Source organism: Euleptes europaea, chromosome 4 (genome assembly GCF_029931775.1).
Source record: "Euleptes europaea isolate rEulEur1 chromosome 4, rEulEur1.hap1, whole genome shotgun sequence".
NCBI classification, from domain to species: domain Eukaryota; kingdom Metazoa; phylum Chordata; class Lepidosauria; order Squamata; family Sphaerodactylidae; genus Euleptes; species Euleptes europaea.
In genome coordinates, this window is record NC_079315.1 from 33,147,407 (window position 1) to 33,167,250 (window position 19,844).

At 48.8% G+C, this 19,844-nt stretch overlaps 1 protein-coding gene across 2 annotated transcripts in view; it reads right to left on the reverse strand.

Moving 5' to 3' along the window:
* Positions 1–19,844, reverse strand: part of TEK (TEK receptor tyrosine kinase) — a 78,031-nt gene that overhangs the window by 30,021 nt on the left and 28,166 nt on the right. For both annotated transcript variants that reach the window (XM_056848634.1, XM_056848633.1), the window contains exons 7-9: positions 13,870–14,001; positions 11,160–11,314; positions 8,773–8,917 (exon numbers count right to left, since the gene is read on the reverse strand). In XM_056848634.1, coding sequence (XP_056704612.1) covers positions 8,773–8,917; positions 11,160–11,314; positions 13,870–14,001 — 432 coding nt within the window. The remainder of the gene's footprint in view (positions 1–8,772; positions 8,918–11,159; positions 11,315–13,869; positions 14,002–19,844) is intronic.

Consider the following 19,844-nt stretch of genomic DNA (forward strand, 5'->3'; position numbering starts at 1 on the left):
TCCACAGGATTTTTGCGGAGGGTAAGGTAGCTGTGTTTGCTTTCCCTTTGGTTTTTAGTAGATCAGTAATGGGTAGGGCCACTTGGGCGAAGTTAGGAATGAATCCTCGATAAAAGTTCGCAAATCCCAAAAACTGTTGCACTTGCTTGCGGTTGGTGGGAGGAGTCCAATCGAGAACGGCTTGGACTTTGACAGGGTCCATGCGAAGACCTTGGTGGGAGATTATGTATCCTAAAAATGTGAGCTGGCTTTGATGAAACTCGCATTTAGCCAGTTTTGCAAAGAGTTGGTGGTCGCGCAGGCGCTGCAGAACTTCTCGGACTAGAGTTACATGCTCTTCCATGGTTTTTGAATAAATAAGAATGTCGTCTAAGTAAACCACCACCCCGCGATACAGCAAGTCATGAAGGATTTCGTTGATGAGTTGCATAAAGACCCCCGGGGCCCCTTTTAATCCGAACGGCATCACGAGGAATTCATACATACCGAAACAGCTAGAGAAGGCAGTGAGGTGCTCATCTCCTTCGCGGATGCGGACTCGGTAGTAGGCTTCCACCAAGTCTAACTTGGAGAACACCCGGCCCTCCTGTAACTGTCCCAAAATATCAGATATTAATGGGATAGGATAGGCGTTGGTTTGGGTAACCGCATTGAGTTTCCTGAAGTCAATGCATAAACGAAGGTTGCCCTCTTTTTTTCGGACAAAAAACGCGGGGGCCGAGTTCGGGGCATTCGATGGGCGAATGAACCCTCTGGCGAGATTTTTGTCAAGGAAGTCCCGGAGAACAGTGCGCTCGGAAGCGCTCATAGGGTAAATTTTACTTTTGGTTAATGTTCAGTCCTTGACCACCTCAATTGTACAGTCCGAGGCCCGGTGGGGGGGTAAGGTATCACATTCTTTAAGGTCGAAGACATCCGCAAAGTCTCGATATACATTAGGTAGGACTGGAAGTGCTGGGACATCGGAGGCCAATGCTGGTACGGGCGGATATAACAGTGCAAAGTTCTGCCGGTGCTGATTGCACATGGGGCTGGCGAAGGAGATAGTGTTTGTTTCCCAGTTAATACTGGGACTATGTCCTTTAATCCAGTTAATACCCAAGACCACTTCAAAACGGATAGGGGCTATAGTGAAGTCTATTTGCTCCCAGTGGGAGCCAATTCCCATTGCCACCCCTATGGTGCGGTGATCAACTGGACCCCCCTGGAAATGGCTCCCGTCCATTTGAGCAAATTGGACAGGGGCGGGTAAAGCCTCAGATTCGGCTCTGAGTGCAGCAAAAGTGGCTTCGCTTATGAGAGTGCGACAGCAACCGGAGTCGATTAGTGCTTTGACGGGTAGTTGTGGGCCACCGTTAGTGTGTTGTAAAACTGCATCCACGTAGACGGTGGAGTCCACTTCTTTGATTTTGGTAGGAGCATTCGGTTTAACAGGAGGATCCTGAGAGGTCTGTGGAGACGCTCCATTCACCACAGACCGGAGCCGTTTTTTGACAAGTCGAGGGGAGATTCCAGGTTTAAGGCTAGGGAATTCCAAGGATTTTCCTCATCCGAAGAGGGAAAGTTGTCCCCCAATGGGGCACTTGTAATCCGAGACCCGGCGGGGTCGTTGGTAGTAGGCAGGGAGGCTGGGTCTCCGGCATGGAGTGCAGAGGGTGTGGGTCTTCCCGGAGCTGCGCTGCGGGTGGCCGCGGTGCCTCTGCGTGGTGGACGACCTCTGGCGCGGGTCGTCGTGCTGGGATGAAATAATTCATGGCGGTGCGGGCAAACAGCTGCAAAGTGGTCCATTTCTCCGCAAGTAAGACAGGCACCTCTCTGAAATCGGACTTCACGTTCCTGGGGCGGACGTGGAGGATTTCGTGGGACGGGCGGTGGTGCCTTGGATTGAGGCTTTTGGGTGCCTTTTTCCTTGTGCTTTTGACGGACTAGGGAAATAAAGCGTCGGCGGCTTTCCACTTCCTCGGCCAATAGAATCCAGTCTTCAAGGGTATCGGGATCGCCCCGTATGTATGACCAGTTCAGAACGTCAGGGTGCAAGGCTTCCCTGAAATGATGAATTAGGGTGGTCTCGGGCCAGCCTACAATTTTGCTTGCCAGTCGTTGAAATTCATCGGCAAATTCTCGAACTGTAGCAGAGCCTTGTTTTAGTTGTAAGAGTTCCGTTTTGGCTCTTTCCCCCAGGAAGGGGTCTTCAAACCTCCTTCTCAGAGCAGTCATGAAGTTGTTGAGGGAACGAATAGCCCGAGAGCGGGTGTCAAACTGGAGGACCATCCAGTCAGCTGCTTTACCTGTCAGAAGGGAAGCTACATAACGCACCCGGCTATCTTCCGTGGGGAAAAGTTGTCCTTGTTCTCGCATATAACTGTCCACTTGATGCAAGAAACAAGGCAAAGTCTCGAGAGATCCGTCGTACGTAGTCCTCAATTTAAGTTGCTTCCAAGGGCCGGGCGCAGGTTGGCCCGGTTGCACGGGTGGTCCGGGCGGAGGAACAACGGGAGCTCCGGGAGGCAAGGGTGGAGCAGGCACATTAGCGGGTGGTTGGGGTGGCTGGATGGGCACCCCCTGACCCGGTATCGGAACAGGCTGTGCTTGTGCTATCAGGGTTTGTTGTAATTGCCTGTTATCCTGAAGCATACGTTCCATTAGTTCTTGGAGTTGATCAACACGGTCGGAGAGCTCCCGATTCTGGGCTCGTAAGAGGTGAACCTCCTCACTTGGGCCACCAGTGAGATGAGGTTTACTGGTCCGGAAGCTCGTGGCCCATTGAGAGCTATCTCCATAAAGATCCTCGTCTTCAGACTCTCCTGAGTCTCGACGTCGGTCAGCCAAACGGCGTGCGCGTTGGGTCGCGCGCGGCGGGACAAACGCCAGGGAAAAAGACAGACCTGATAGCCCTTGTACAGTGTCCTTGGGGCGCGTATCCATTCTCGCCCGATCCCTAACCCTTGCTGCTGCCGCCTTGGCTGCGTCAGCAGCCTCTCTCTCTCTTGCGACCTTAGCCGCTTCGGCGGCATCCTTATCCGCAAGAACTTTGGCGTTCTCAAGTCTTAGGGCAGCCTCCGCCGTAATGCGCGGTAAAAGTTCTGTTTCCAGGAGTGAGAGTATGGGGTCGGATTCCCCGCCCAGCAAGGGTTGTATTCGAACCGCCAGTGCAGGTGCATCGGCTCCAAAAGTCGAGGTCAAAGCTTGAGCCAAGGTGGCGACCGGGGTGTCCTTTGTACATTCCACAAGGAGAAGAGCGGTGCGAATAGCGACTCGCTTGGCTTCAGCCTGACAGCTGGCCGCATCCGGGATCAGGGAAAAACCCTCCGGCGGGGCTCCTGCCATGGTAGAACTAGAGGAAAGAGTCTCTCGAGAAATAAGGTTATCCAAAAGTCCAGTTAGTACTTGTAAATCCTCAGTTGCCAACCGGGCATCGTCCAGTAATTGATCCAAGTCTTGAAGATCTAAACGAGTATCAGTATCCTCCGACGTCAACATCCAGAGAGTCCCTTTAAGAGATTGCCACTGCTCCTGTACCAGTCCCCTCAAGCGGCAAACCTCTAGGGTAGTTCTGAAGAGTTCAGCGACTATGTCCTGTAACAGGGTGGGATCCTTCCGAGAGGAATCCAGGATAGTAGGTCACTCGGAGAGCTTCTCAGCTCCCATCCAAGCGGCAGGCGAACCCCCCCTGGGCTCCAGCCTGACTAGTAGTACAATAAAGAAGATGATAGATAGCTGCCATAATGTAAGCTCCTGACCCTTCGAACCAGAAATCACCACAGAGTCATATAGAATCCAAGCAGATGGCTTTTACTGGTCAAAAAGGCAATACAGTGCATACAGGGAACTATGGCAGCTATGAGAGTCTCACTAGCCGAACGATAATATAAGGCAGTAAATGGCGGGAGATTATACAACATCAGCATACACAGACAAAGTCAACTTTCCCAGGAGCAGTATTCCCAGGCCTTGGTATGTGTGGTCGGCCTTGAGGCTAGACAGTACAGTACCGACACAGAAACAATACTGAAACCGAGATAGCAGCCTGACATGGGGGCAGACAGGGCGTCAGGGTGCGATTTCTTTGATGGCTTCAGAAAGTCAGCAATTCCAGTCTTCCACCAGCTCATTTACGGAACTAACTGGGGGAATCGGGTCCCGCAGAGTGCTTTGGAACCCAATCGGATCCATGAGCCTCTGTGGGCGAGCATAAATCTGCTCACTGCCAAATAAGGCAGGGGTAGGAGGTCAATCTGAGCCTTCAGGGCAAAGTGTTCTGACCATGGCATTTTCTCAATCGATATCAGATCCGTATCTATCCCTGACCCAAAGATCAAATCCAGTGTGTGACCTGCTTGGTGCGAGGGACCTGAAATAAACTAGGAGAACCCAAGTGCCACCATAGATGATGTCAGGTCCAAGGCCTGCAAAGATGAGGCGATGTCAGCATGGATGTTGAAGTCCCCCAGCACTACCAGCTTGGGAAACTCCAAGGCCCAGCCAGCCGCTGCCTCAAGCAGACTTGGCAGGGTATCCACCAGGGCATGGGACAGCTGGTACACCAGCCAGATAGCCATGTTCTCCTTGACATCCCACACCAGGCCAACAGACTCAATGCCAGAGATCTCTGGGGTGGGTAATGTCCTGAAGGCAAAAGCCTCGCAGATGAGCAATGGCATTCCCCCCCAGCCCATTGTCCAAGACTGATGGAGGTCGACTGTTTCACCCTCTCTCACCCAGGTTTCAATCACGCACACCAGGTCTACACCCTGCGCTGCAAACTAGTTTTGCAGGATAAACTTGCTAATGGACCTGGTGTTACACAGCATCAGTGCTGGAGGTGGGTTATTCCTTATTCCCCTACCATAGTGTTTCGGGATGAGATGAGGGATGGAAAGAGACCGAGTCTGTCCATATCTCTGACTCTTTCCTTTATACCACCTGCTCCCGCCACCATATCTCCCACACCCTCCAATCACTGGGATCCCTGACCCCCAGCTGGCCTCCCATGATGATCAACTCCTGACAGCATTTAACAACACAGGCTAAACACTGCTACACTATATTCTATAACTACAATATAAATTAACAATATGTAATCCTTCCCTCCTCCCTATGACCCCCCTACTAACCAAATTGTAGACCCTTTAGATGGGAAGCACAGGGGTATAAAACAATGTTCCTAAAAATGGGCTATAATGCTTGGATATTTCAATTGGGAATGACGGTAATGAAAACCTATGAAGTCACAGGGCAACAGGCACAGGTACCCACTCACACAGAGAGCAATGTACTCCTTGGCCAGGTCACAGATGGTAGAGATGGTAAAGACCCAGTTCGTAAAAGGCCAAAGAGAATTGCTCTTTGTCAGCGAATAGATATAACAGCACACAAGATCTTCCTGGCTCTTGAAGCCTGCTTTAAAGTGGTAGTCTCCAGATTCCTACTGTGCAGTGCTTGCATCCTTCCTAGGCCTGCTCCAAGGGGGCAGCTTCTATGGTAATCCTGGTAGATGGCATAGTCTCCAGCAGCCTGAAGGACCAGGGTGCAGAGGGCAAACAGGAGGTGGATCCCAGGCCATAGATTTCCAAAGCTTCTAGAGGTTTCCAAAGTCTGAAAACCTCCAAGGCTGCCCAACGTCTGCTGAACTTGCCACAAGGGTCCCAGGGATGAACAAATCTGGACAAAACTTGCCGAGGACACTCTGGCAACCTCCAGTTCCTCCCTGCAGCAGGCGATGACCTGACGGCGACAGTGACCAGTGACTGAACAGCTGGAAGTGGGGCAGCTGGAGTGACCACGCCGGGCCTGCCAGCCCAAGCTCAAACCGATAACTGCTGAGTCATTCAGGCAACTCTGGGCCCGGTTCACTACCAAGCTCCCTAATATTCCGAGAAGCTCACTCTAGTAACTATCAGGGCATGTCTTACGTGCATATGCAGTGAAGAAAAAATACCAACTAATGTACAAAATGGAAGATAACTGTTTTCAGGGTTAGGTCCAAAATACAGGTCAAAACCTTGCCTCAAATTAAGCCCTGAATATGGTTCTTCTAGGAGCTATTTAACACATGATTATTTTCCCACAGATATTATTCTACATAGGAAAGTGTGTACATACCTATCCTTTGTGGTCTTATGTCATGGTCTGTTTATTCAGATGGCAAAATTGGTTGCGTTCATCACCAATGACAGCATATATTCTTTTATTTACAAAGCAGCAGTACCAATGCTGGTAAATCATGTAAAAAGGGCCTAGTTTCCAAACTCAGTACAGTGGAAGGGGCTTAGTATGATACAAGCTGTGAAAGACCTCTAGCTTTTATCTAAACTTATAAGATGTTCTTTTACCACTAGGTAAGAACCACCATGCATGGGAGGGTATATGCTGTTCAACAGTTGTTCTGCACACATCTCTCATTTTTCCATGGCATGCTGAACAGCTTCCATTTAGTCTCCAGCCTTCTTTCCCCTTCTTCCAGCTGCTACTATAAAGTTACTAGTCGCCAGACAACTTTTTCCCCTTCATTATTGTCACAAAGAGGGAGGAGGTGAGAATTTGAAAATCTGGCAAGGAAGAGGAAAGAAAGAGGAAGATGCAAAGGGTAGAAGCTGCCATTGGGGAGGGCTGGCCTGAGATCCACTTTCAAAGGCTGTGGGTGATCAAGGCCACTCCCAGCGAGGGTCCCTGGGAAACTGCCCTGCTGCCCATTGGCTAAGACTGCCCCTGACCTTAGGAAACGCAAAGAGTGGGCTTCTCAGAATAGACTTGGGTACTCCTGAGCTCGGTTGAACTTGTTTCCAAAAACTGCCTGCCCCCCCCCCCCATCATTCAGGTTCAAAAAGCAAACATCTCTCTCTGGCAGTTTACAACCTTAGGACACATCAAGATGATCTCTCCCTTGGTGTTTTTTAGTTACCACAACTACTGTGGCTGTTCTTAGAGAGCAGTACTAGGGGTGTGCATTCAGCCCAAGCTGAACAGGAAAAAACCTGAAAATCTCTTTCGGTATTTTTGGGGTGGGATGGGGGTTACCGGTTTTTTAAAAATGGCAGCAATAAAGGGAGCTGGAAAAGTGGCTCCTGATTCCCCCCCCCCCAGCATTTGGCCCCACCACCAATTTCCCCTCCCTCCCCCATCCTAATTTCTCCCCTTACTTACCTGAGTCAGATGCATGCTGTTCATTGCCTTGGATCTCTGTAGGGAGGTCTGAGGTGGCAAGCAGTGTGCTTCTGAAGGCCCCTTACTTATCTGCTGGCTGAGTCACATCCCTGCTGCTTGCAGTCTCTGAAGTCCACAGACTTCAGAGACCACAGACAGTGGGGATCTGTCTGAGTGCCCCTCCTGCCCCCTGTGAAGTCTGTGGACTTTGCAGGGGGTGGGGAGGCAATCTGAGGCAGATGCCTGCTGCCGGCAGTCTTTGAAGTCCACAGACTTCAGAGACTGCAGGCAGCAGGGAACTCACTCAGATTGCCTCTTCCACCCCATACCAAGACCATGGAGGCCACAGGAGATCTCAGAGGCCACAGGGGATGTGGATCTAAGGCAGGGGTGGAGAACCTTTTTTCCGCCAAGGGCCATTTGGATATTTATAACATCATTCGCAGGCCATACCAAATTATCAACTTAAAAATTAGCTGACCAAGCCCCAAGCAGGCAGCTGCCCCAGATGACGACCTCACTCCCGGTGTGGGGAAAGGGTTAACACAAAGGGTTAACACAGTTTCTTGGGCGGTCCTAGCAGCTCCATAGCTGATGACTCTTCTGCCGGGGGGAAAAGGGTTCCTTTTCTCGGGAAAACAAGCCCACTTCCGCCTTGAATATAGGCTATTTCTGTCCACGGGAGGGGGCGGATCACCACTCTTAGATCCTTCTGAGCTAGAGATCTGCCAGGACCCATGAAGGGCCAGACCAAATGATTTCGCGGGCCTTAAACGGCCCCCGGGCCTGATGTTCCCCACCCCTGATCTAAGGGGATGCTGGGCTGGAGCCGAGCACTTAGATCGGTGGCCCCTGCCGCCCCCAATCTTGGAGCCAGCAGGGGACCCCACGTATTTTTCGTCTTTTCCAGATTTTTGAAATTTTTCAGGTTTAATAAACTTGAACCCTAAAAATACTGGGGGGAAATGGTGCACAGCCATAGTCAGTACTCCTGGGCATTCTCACTGGTGTCTGAAGTCACCTACTAACATAAATCGGCAAGTCTGACTTCAGGTCTGTTTGTTTTTATTATGAAAAGGAATTTTCTGTTTTGTGTCTATTTTTTTCAGCACAGGACTAGGTCAGGTATTCCATTTTTAAAAGTTGTTCAACCATATTGGCCCCCACAAAGCCTAACAACAAGAATGGAATCCATTTCACTCCTTTTATTAGGACAAACCCAATTCATACAAAACACTGTACAAGTTTTTGAGCTCATAAAATCATTCTTAATCAGGCTGGATATTATAAAATTTAAAAAGATGAAAGGGCAGAAGGCAGATTTTTCAGGCTCTGTTTTAAGTCCAGAATCAACTGCCTTTGCCCAGAGAAAGTATTTCATCTAATTATCATCTCAGTTACTTGCAGGTATTCTGCTTTTCTGTAGAATAGGTTAAATAAAATCATAACGTGGATACTGGTGTCTTTTGAGTCCCAGTTTTCATTTTCCACTAGTTTAATCCTGATAAATCTACGTATTTCTAAAACCTTAAAAACAGGATTTTAAATGCAGTGGTAGGGCCCAGAATTGCATTATTTTCAACATGATTTAGGTGCACCTATGTCTGAAGGCAGATGATTCTCAGTTACCTTTAACTGTAACTTGAAAAGGTTTTTCTGTCATGCCTGCTACTGTCTCAACAATGCAGACCCATGTTCCAGAATCAGGAGGCTGGACTTTTTTGATATAAAACGTAGCTTCTGACTGATTGCTTCTATTCATCACTGAGACAGGCTGAAACAGCAAGCAACACAAAAAAACACATTATGTCAGGGATGCACAAAGTCCTCTGAAGAATTTCACTATTTACTGACTCATTTTTATTAAAGGATGGTTAGCATGATCATCCAAACGTGGGCCAATCCACTAACTGTGGTCAGTGAGGGTATGCCAAACTAAGATCTGCAACCTAAATATGGCTACTCAGAATTATAGCTTTGTGTGAGATATGGAAGCCAGGATCATGGATTGATCCTGGCTTGTTCCCTGGAGTCACCCTTACCACAATGAAAGCTGGGATACTGGTTGGATCTCTACACGGGATGCAAAGGAAACAGAGAGGGCAAAGAAAGAAACCACCATTTGAAAAGCAAACCAAGATTTGAATGATCATCAGCGAACCAAATCCTCATTTCACAAACTAACCCTAGTTAAAATAAGCCAGGGTATTTGCATTATTACATTTAATGAACTGTTTATTTAGTACATCTGTATGTTGCCTTTCCAGAGACTTGCCCAGGGCAGTTTACAAGCAAGGCACAGCAATTAAAAATCCAACATAATAACATTCCAGAAAAACAACACAGTAAAATAAGCAATAAAACTAATATCCCTAACAATAAATACTATGCCACTCGAACAGAGGGTTGACAGCTGTGGCTTGGGAAATTCCTGGGGATCTGGGGGTAATGCCTGGGGAGGGCAGAGTTTGGGAAAAGGATGGGATGGTGGACAGCCGGCCCTCTGAAGCTGCCATTTCCTCCAGGGATCTCAGTAGTCTGGAGATCAATTGTAATTCAAAGAGATCTCCAGGCTCCAGCTAGTAACACAAGCGGAGGAGTTAAAACCATCACAATGCTACAGTAATATAAAACATAACACTGTGAATTCCTTCCACCAGGCTTGACCCTGTTTCACTGTTGTGCTGGCAGCTATGCCAACTCCAGAGTTCAGTGGGGTTTCTGCTTCTCTCTGGACTGAAGCTGCAATCTGATATTTGCTCAAAGTGCCTTCTGAGTGCTTTCTTAGCTAATATTTTTTCAACACACGTGACCATGAATTGATTCTAATGTAATTCCAGGTTGGATTAAAGTAATGAATGAGTTGGCATTTAGAGGAAACCTTTGCTATATATTTTTTTTCTTGACTGCTTCACGATATGGCATTAATATATATGCTACTGTTCGATGGCTAAAATCCCCAAAGCCACAAATTCTGTGTGCCTAATGAGGCTTTGGACTCATGTTTTTTTAAACAGCTGCTTCTTACTTAGCATAACAAGCTGTTTAAAAAACTTTTAAAAAGTGTTTGTTATGAGGATTTCCTTTTCAAAATTAAAAAAATGTCATAATTGGCACGTGTAAATCTTTGGAAACACCTAAGGCACTTATTTGGATTCTACCCCTTGTTTAATTCATAATTGCATTTCTTAACATTTTCAAAATATTACAATGGTGTTGTATTACAAGCCTGGTTATAGAATTTGGCTTTAACTTCAGCAGAACAGGGATTCAGTTTTTATGCTTCTGGAAGCCATTCTGAAGCTAAAGTGTATCCTGTAGTAATAAAAGTTCCTTTAACTTCCTGCTCTATAAAGGGTACAATCTCCAGGTGAAGGTTTCAGTCAGTTTACATGCTGTTTTACAAAGCCAAATATAAGCAAAAATATCTTTGAAAGCTGAAATTTCAAGACTTACAACTCATTCCATAAGAGGGCCCCAAAGCTCCTTGGAAGCCAGCATGACCCCATGCTAGTGTAGGTGCCACCTTATCACGGAATAAGGTGGACTCTACGCCGGCATAGGGGCAAACATGCCAGGGCTTCCCTGATAGCCTATGCAGGCGTGTGTGTGGGGGGGTCCCGGGGCATTCCCAGGGGTGGGGATGCCTTTAGGCAGCTTCCACAGCCCTTTTGCCCCAAGAATGCCCCCTTGAGTAGTGGTGGGGCTACACCACTTTTTTGGGTGGCACAGTCTTGCTTTGTGCTATGGGGCATTTCTCTCTTTTTCATTATTTTATTTTTTAAATGCTTTTTCCCCCTCCGTGGTGGCAAGGAAGCCTCTGAGGAGGCGGCATGGCTCTGCTACTCCCAGCCACCATGGTTCTACCCCCCTTTCAGGATTGCGCTTTTAGGAAGGAAATGGGAGAGAAGAGACAGAAAGAGGCAATTAAAGAGAAGTTTACAGTGCAGTCCAAAACAGAGTTACACCCTTCTATATCCACTGAAATCAACAGAGTGGATTGACCACCAGCTTACCTTAAGGACCGCCCCATCTTGTTTTAGCAGTTTAAATTCTTCTTGCATAGGAAGCGGCTTGCCAGTAGCTATGCAACTAGGGTGAAACTCTGAGCCAGAATTGAGTTCCAGTGCATCTCGTAAGTTTTCTATCTGGGGTGATTCATCTGCTGAACCTACATAAGGCACGAAGGAATTATAACGTACTTCTTACACTTTTTATTCAGAGATAAAAAAGGTTACCATTCTTGACCCTTTTGGATAACCTGCCACGTGTTTACAAGGATAAAGCCTAGAAGGTAGAACTGAAAAATCTGATCATTTGAATCAGTACAGTAGCCGACTGAAGTTAGTTGACGATGTAACTAAGGCTTTGTTTGATTAATCATCAAGGGCATCTTTTAATTGATTATGCTGAGAGTTAAGGGCATGCTTGTTCATTGTCTGGGGCTATTTTAATTTGGGTGTGTAACTCTAATAGGATGCTGCAGACATGGATAGTCAATAGTTGAACAAAGCAGGCCTGAGAATTTATTTTTACCATTTCAGCTACGAGAATTGTGAATCATTGAGATTTTGCTGAGAAAAAAATCTTGCAATGTGAAGAATGACCAGGTCACTGGTTTGCAGCACTGCTATGGAAAATTAATTTTAAGCTCAGGCATGCTTACATCATATATTTCAGATGAATTAATTAGTTTTGATAGAGTCATGTGCGTTTCACATAATTGAGCCTCTTTAAGGTAGCAACACCCAAAATACCCCTGAATCTCTCAGCACTTTGGTGAGAATCTCAGAAATTATATTTTATCTTTTAATCTTAAAATAGGTTAAAATGAGATATTCTTTGCAAATGCAAATATTAGATAGAAAAAATGCAAGTATTTTTTCTATTATTGTGATTCTTCCATATTTACTCATTTCAGGAGTAAATAGATTGATTTCAAAGTAATAAATTAAATGATACACAAGTGATCTTTGGCTGGGATACAAGGTTTTCATTTGACACCTGGGATAGATAAACGTCTGACTTCTCTTCAGACAGATGCCTGATAACCTATAGAGACAGGATGTTGAAGAAAATAATCGCTCAAGAACAGGCAAAGAGACCTTTTAAGATGGTTGATAGGCCTAGTAAAATTCCTTTTTGTTTAAAAAAGTAACTTCCATCCTCTCTCCTTACTGGAGGAAGGGAATTCGCCTCACCCCCAGGCAGGGGCAGGCAACTATGAGACATGCCCAAGAGGGCATTTAATTCTGGGGGTGCAGTGTTGAAGGGCCTGGGAGCGCTCCACATGTCCCTTTTTACCTGCTGGTCAGAACGTAATTACCAAATTAGGCTGAAAGGCCAACGTAAGGTTTATACTGTAAGGAAAGGGTGGGGAAGGGGCTTTTCTTTAGGGCTGACGAGGCACGGAGTAGACTGTCCAGATTTCTGGTGGCTAGAGGCATATTGAACTTGGCCACTGCCCAGGACATGTACCAGTCCTATCTTCACCAGGCATGGTGGTGGGCCAATGGGAAACATAACATTGGACAGGCAGATTTATTATTATTATTATTTGCCATCAAGTCACAGCTGACTTACGGCGAGCCCTGGTGGGGTTTTCAAGGCAAGAGACGTTCAGAGGTGGTTTGCCATTGCCTGCCTCCGCATCACAAACCTGGTAGTCCTTGGAGGTCTCCCATCCAAATACTTGCCAGGGTGGAGGATGAGAGTGTGTGACTTGCCCAAGGCCACCCAGCATCTTTCCATGTCATAGTGGGGATGCCTCCCTTCTGCTTGTTCTTCTGTGGCTATTGAGAGTGGATGTCTTGACAATAATACTCCTGTCTGCTTCTTTGGCTTCTTTACATGATAGTAAGATGGTGATAGTCCTGGGGGGTGGGGAGCAAAGAAGCTTGGGGAGGCAATTTTGAATTAAGCAGCTCCTCCTTCTGCAGTCCCTCTGCTGAAACTGGCACCTCCTGTGCTGCATAGAAGTTTTAAAAAACACATTGTGAAAATAGTTCATGTGTCTCCTGATAGTTAACCTTGAATCAGATTTCTGACTCTGGCATTTTATTCAGGGACATTTCCCCACAGTCACCCCCGCCGACTGCTTCGGGGCGAGGGTTTCCACCCTCCAGGTAGTAGCTGGAGATCTCCTGCTATTTCAACTGATTGCCAGACGATAGAGATCAGTTCACCTGGAGAAAATGGCCACTTTGGCAATTGGGCTCTATGGCATTGAAGTCCCTCCCCTCCCCAAACCCTGCCCTCCTCAGGCTCCGCCTCAAAAACCTCCCGTTGAAGGCAAAGAGGGACCTGACAACCCTATTCGGGGCTTCCTTTGGATTATGCATGCCTTTTCTGACTGTCGGAGGTCACCTCGCTCTCCCTGTGAGTTTTGCCCATGTTTTCCCGATGCTGTTTTAGTCAGAATCTGGAAAATGAGGGGAAAACGCACAAGGAGAGCGAGGCGACCTCTGATAGGTGGAAAAGGTATGCATAATTCAAAGGAAGCCCTGAAGCAGTCAGCGGAGGTGACCACAGGGAAACGTCCCTGCATAAAAGGCCTCTCTTTTGTTGATCATGAATTTACTTCAAGATATAAGCAAACTTTGTATATAGGGCAAAGGGTTTGAAACAAGTCCTGGGCCAAGCCAAGAGGAGCCATGAATCTTTGGCACAAATGTTATATGGAACACAAATATTTATTGTTGCACAACACTGTTACCTTTGCTTTACCTTCTTTTTCACATTGTAGGCCATGCCAGCCGGGGTTGCAGTCGCAGCCCTTAAATCTGTCACACCTTCCTCGGTTATTGCAGTTGTTACACGCCACTTTGCAATCTGGCCCATAAAAATCAGACTCACAAACTGCAAGAGAAGAATCAACGATGTGTGAACCAACAAAACTCTTAGTTTGAATGTTGTTAATCAACCATCACTTCATTTGAACTTGCTACTGCTATCCATTGCTTGCCTCTCCCCAGATCCTCTCTCATTTATAGTTTCTGATAGTACCACTTTTTAATGTTTTTATCCTTGCAATACAGGTGAGTACTAGCATTCCCATTTTTCTGTAATTCAGTCCATCCACATAGCATATCTGCAAGAGAGCTCAGCAATGACTTTAAAGACAGGGTAAGAGTGGTCAGTAAGGTTTACCAGAGAGTTGTGGGTTTAGATTGCCCTAGCAGCCTGAAAGTATTTCATTAGCATCCTTACCTTGCTCTCACTACCACAGTAGCTTTGGATTGGCTAAGCCTTCTGTATAGCTTCTGGATCTAGGGCTGTGAATTCGGGTGTTCCCAAACCAAAAAACAGCCGAATTTTGCCTGATTCGGCTGTTTTTTGGTTCGGGAGCAGCCGAAACAAAAAAAGGCGGGAAACCACAGAATCTGAATCAGGCTAATTTGGCGATTCTGCCTGATTCGGCAGATTTGGCAGGTTCCTGCCTTCTCAAAAAAAGAAAGAAAGAGCTCCTCGAGCAGTCAGGGGGAGGCAGCCGGGTGGACTTTTAAAAAGATCCGCGCTGCTAAGCCAGGTAGCGCAGGTCTTTTTGAAGATTCACCCGGCTGCCTCCCTCCGCCCCCGCCCCCGCCACCCCCCCCACCCTCCCAGGGGCTCCTGGCACAGGCGGGGGCCAGGATCGCCTTACCTTCCCTCTCCCCCACTCTCCCGGAGGCTCCTGGTTCTGGCAGGGGCCAGGATCGCCTTCCCTTCCCCACCCCCCCCACTCTCCCAGGGTCCCCCCCTTCTCCCGGGGGTGGCTGGGTGGCTCTTTAAAAAGATCCCCACTCCCAAGCCTGGAAGCACGGGTCTTTTTAAAGACCCACCTGCCCATGTCCGTGGGTCTCCCGGGAACACAGGCGGGCGGCTCTTTAAAAAGATCCACGCTTCCGGGCTTGGGAGCGGGGATCTTTTTAAAGAGCCACCCAGACACCTCCATGGGAGACCCAGGGACATGGGCGGGTGGCTCTTTAAAAAGATCCGCGCTTCCAGGATTGGGAGTGGGGATCTTTTTAAAGACCCACCCGCCCTGGGTCTCCCGGGGACACGGGCGGGCGGCTCTTTAAAAAGATCCACGCTTCCAGGCTTGGGAGCGCGGATCTTTTTAAAGACCCACCTGGCCGCCTCCCCGGAGACCCGGGGATACGGCTGTCACAGGCTTGAGCAATGGTTAGTCTGAACATATGGTTTTCCTATGAATCTATAAGAGTAACAGCATATAGAATGAGGCTTCTCTGAAACAAATAAAGTGGGGTAAAGTTCATGCTGGCTAAAGCTGTTTTAAGATAAATAAACTTGTACGGCTACAAGGTTAAGATAAGTAATGCTTGATGGTTGAGTCTAAAATGATGTCAGCATCCGAGGTGCTTTTCCTGACACTAATCCGAGGTGCTTTTCTCGACACTAACAACAAGGTCATTTTCAGCCTGGAAATTTAGCCTCTCAGATAGCAGCTAAGTAAAGAAGAAATAATGCTGCCATACACTGATTTAAACCTAGTCTCCAAGCAGCATAACAGATGGTGACCTTGCACTTGTGAACTGTGACTTAATGCCAAGAACATTGTAATGTTTTATTCACAGACCAAGTGACAATGACAGACAGACCACCGCTAAGAGTGACCAGTTGCAGGGATATAGCCAGAGACACAGGGCAAGAAGCTTCTTGCCTCTCAGCTCAGCTGACCACTGTTCTGAGAGAATAAAAGGTAGCATCAAACAGCCAGAAGGCAGAGGGTTGATGGAAGTTGGCTTATGTTAACTGACCTCACTCTCCCAAACATCTGCAAAGATGTAAAACTAAGCTTTCCTTGTCTCTTGCATGAGACACAAGAAATGAGTTACAGAGAGGGCAGCAAGTCTGTCTGGCCATAACTCATTTCTATTATTTTATTCTATTATTTCATATCTTGCGTGATATGAAATACCATTTCACAAGCTCTTTGTGAGAATGGGAATGACTCTCTTTGAGAGGGATTCATATCCAGATGATCTGCTAAGGCTGAATGTCTGGAATGAATGCTTGCAGACTATTCCATATAATGGAGGCTCTTAGAATTCCTACTAACCTTACTGTGGGGTCTAAGAGTATTGGATCAGTTCCATATTTGGAAACACTGACATCTCATTAATTCTAGCAGGAATTGATGGGTTCTCACTGAATGATCTGAATAGTCTGACTTGGCTTTCCTTGAGAAACATGGAAATTGTGAAACCCAAGTTACAGAACTGGTCTCTTCAGTTCTCAGAACCAGAAACAGGATTCTTAGATGCTCTTAGAGATTTCTCTAAGAAACCAGAGAACTCTCTCAGGTGAAGAGTCAGAGGTTTCCCCAACATAACAGGGGAAGCTTCTACACTCAGGGTAAGAGGCCAGAGATGTTCCTGGGGGGAAAGGAGAATCTCTGGTCTCTGTAATGAAGCTTAAGGCACATATAATGCAATGCTTACATAAAACATATACAAAACCTATCAGGCTTATTCATGGAGACTCTTAATCAAGTAAACATATTCTCTGAGATTGGCAAAGCCAGAGAATAACTGAGTCTTCCATAAGAACACTAATACAGCTTAAGCTTACACATAATGAATTATATATAACGTGTATGTGTGTGTGTGTGTGTGTGTATATATATATATACACACACACATATATATATATATATATACATACATATATATATACATATACACACACACACATACTTTCAGCATATGTATGTAGCATTCCTGATCTTAACAATGATCAGAAGTCCATAAACATAAAATAGATTAAATATAAAGCTTATAATATCCTATCCTCTGCACACAGCATTGGGTAAGCTAACACATATTGAGATATATGAATATCCTGAATATAAATTCAGTACCTATAAAGTTAAGATGATTTACAGATAACATGGCAAGGTAAAAGCATGTCTTTGGTCCTGAAATATTGCTATGATGTCTGATATAATTTTAAGATGTTTTTATTAATCATATCTTCTCTCCCATTGTATTAATCATATTTTTATTCTGTAAGAATTACTAACCATGTTTTTACAAGATTCTGTAACTGTAGTATTCTAAATGAATCTAGAGATACAAGTTTAAATCTTATAAAGAGAAATGCATTACAGGTTCAAGGTTGGAAAACCTTACATAGAGAAATTGCTTATAAAGATTGTATGAAACTGCTTGCCTGTATTAACATAACTGAACATGTAAGACAATCATAATGTTTGTATTTTATGACATGTTTTGAGAGTGTGTAAATATTCACATGCATATATATTTTATGTGAAATAAATGTTATTTAAAGGAAGTCCCTTGTTCATAAATTTTCAGGCACTCTTCAATAGAAAGCCTACAGTAGTAGTAGGAATTATCATTGACTCCTGTCTGTGAGGTCTCGCTGAATAGATAGCTCCACTTCTTAGTACCGTATATACCCGTGTATAAGCCGACCCGCGTATAAGCCGAGGTGCCTAATTTCTCCCCAAAAATGGGGAAAAATTAGGCACCCGCGTATAAGCCGAGGGTCGGCTTATAACCCCTCCCCCCCCCGCAGGCTTACCTGGGCTCCCGGCAGCAAGCGGTGCGGGCCTGGCGGCGGTGGCGTCACAACCGGGCGAGGGCCGGGGCAGCCTCCCTGCAGCTGCAGAAGGCCGCCACAGGCCGCCCTCGGCCGCGAGCAGCGGCGGAGAGGGCGGGCGAGGGCCAGGGCAGCCGCCCCAGGCCGCCCTCGGCCGCTAGCAGCGGCGGTGAGGCCGGGCGAGGGCCGGGGCAGCCGCCCCAGGCCGCCCTCGGCCGCGAGCAGCGGCGGCGAGAACGGGCGAGGGCTGGGGCAGCCGCCCCAGGCCGCCCCAGGCCGCCCTCGGCCGCGAGCAGTGGCGGCGAAGGCCGGGGCAGCCGCCCCAGGCCGCCCTCGGCCGCTAGCAGCGGTGGCGAGGCCAGGCAAGGGCCGGGGCAGCCGCCCCAGGCCGCCCTCGGCCGCTAGCAGCGGCGGCGAGGTCGGGCGAGGGCCGGGGCAGCCGCCCCAGGCCGCCCTCGGCCACGAGCGGTGGCGGCGAGGGCGGGCGAGGGCCAGGGCAGCCGCCCCAGGCCACCCTCGGCCGCGAGCAGCGGTGGCGAGGGCGGCGAGGGCCGGGGGAGCCGCCCCAGGCCGCCCCAGGCCGCCCTCGGCCGCTAGCAGCGGCGGCGAGGCCGGGCGAGGGCCGGGGCAGCCGCCCCAGGGCGCCCTCGGCCGCTAGCAGCGGCGGCAAGGCTGGGCGAGGGCCGGGGCAGCCGCCCCAGGCCGCCCTCGGCCGCTACCAGCGGCGGCGAGGCCGGGCGAGGGCCGGGGCAGCCGCCCCAGGCCGCCCCAGGCCGCCCTCGGCCGCTAGCAGCGGCGGCGAGGCCGGGCGAGGGCCGGGGCAGCCGCCCCAGGCCGCCCCAGGCCGCCCTCGGCCGCTACCAGCGGCGGCGAGGCCGGGCGAGGGCCGGGGCAGCCGCCCCAGGCCGCCCCAAGCCGCCCTCGGCCGCTACCAGCGGCGGCGAGGCCGGGCGAGGGCCGGGGCAGCCACCCCAGGCCGCCCTCGGCCGCTAGCAGCGGCGGCGAGGCCGGGCGAGGGCCGGGGCAGCCGCCCCAGGCCGCCCCAGGCCGCCCTCGGCCGCTAGCAGCGGCGGCGAGGCCGGGCGAGGGCCGGGGCAGGCGCCCCAGGCCGCCCCAGGCCACCTTCGGCCACGAGCAGCGGCGGCGCGGCCGGGCGAGGGCTGGGGCAACCTCCCTGCAGCTGCAGGAGGCCGCCCCAGGCCGCTCTTGGCAGCAGGAAGCGGCGTGGGACCGGCGGCGGCGGCAGTAAGTTCCCTCCTCCCTCCTCCCTCCTCCCTCTTCCCCCCTCCCCTCCCGTACCGTATTGACCCGCGTATAAGCCGAGTTCGGCTTTTTCAGCCCTTTTTTGGGGCTGAAAAACTCGGCTTATACGCAAGTATATACGGTAAGTGGTACATTCTAGGAGTCTAGACCCCTTAACGACATCGAGCGGTGACACTGCCGGGTGGACCTCTTGGTCATTTATGCATGGGAGGTTTTACCTTGGATTTGCCTCTCTCTAGATTCACATTTCCCCCAGCCAGATTCTCAAAACTCTGCATGGGGGCTTATTGTTGAGTTTTGAGAATTTGGCTGGGGGAAATGTGCATCTAGAGAGCGCCAAATCCAAAGCAAAACCTCCCATGCATAAATAGGCAAGGAGAAACAATGGGAGGTTTTGCCTTGAATTTGCCACTCTCTAGATGCACATTTCTCCCAGCCAGATTCTCAAAACTCTGCATGGAAGCTTATTGAATTTTGAGAATTTGGCTGGGGGGAATGTGCATCTAGAGAGTGGCAAATCCAAGGCAAAACCTCCCGTGTGTTTTCACTATCTCAATCCCAAACCTGACGACTGCAGCAGCAGCATCCTGCCTGTGTTCCACAGCACCTAATATAACAGGCATGCACCTCTGACCCTGGAGAGAATAGATATGCATCATGACTAGTATTCATTTTGACTAGTAGCCATGGATAGCCCTAAGCCTCTCCTACTTAAGAACATAAGAAAGGCCATGCTGGATCAGACCGAAGCCCATCAAGTCCAGCAGTCTGTTCATACAGTGGCCAACTGGGTGCCTCTAGGAAACCCACAAACAAGATGACTGCAGCAGCATTGTCCTGCCTGTGTTCCAAATTGCACCTAATATAATAGC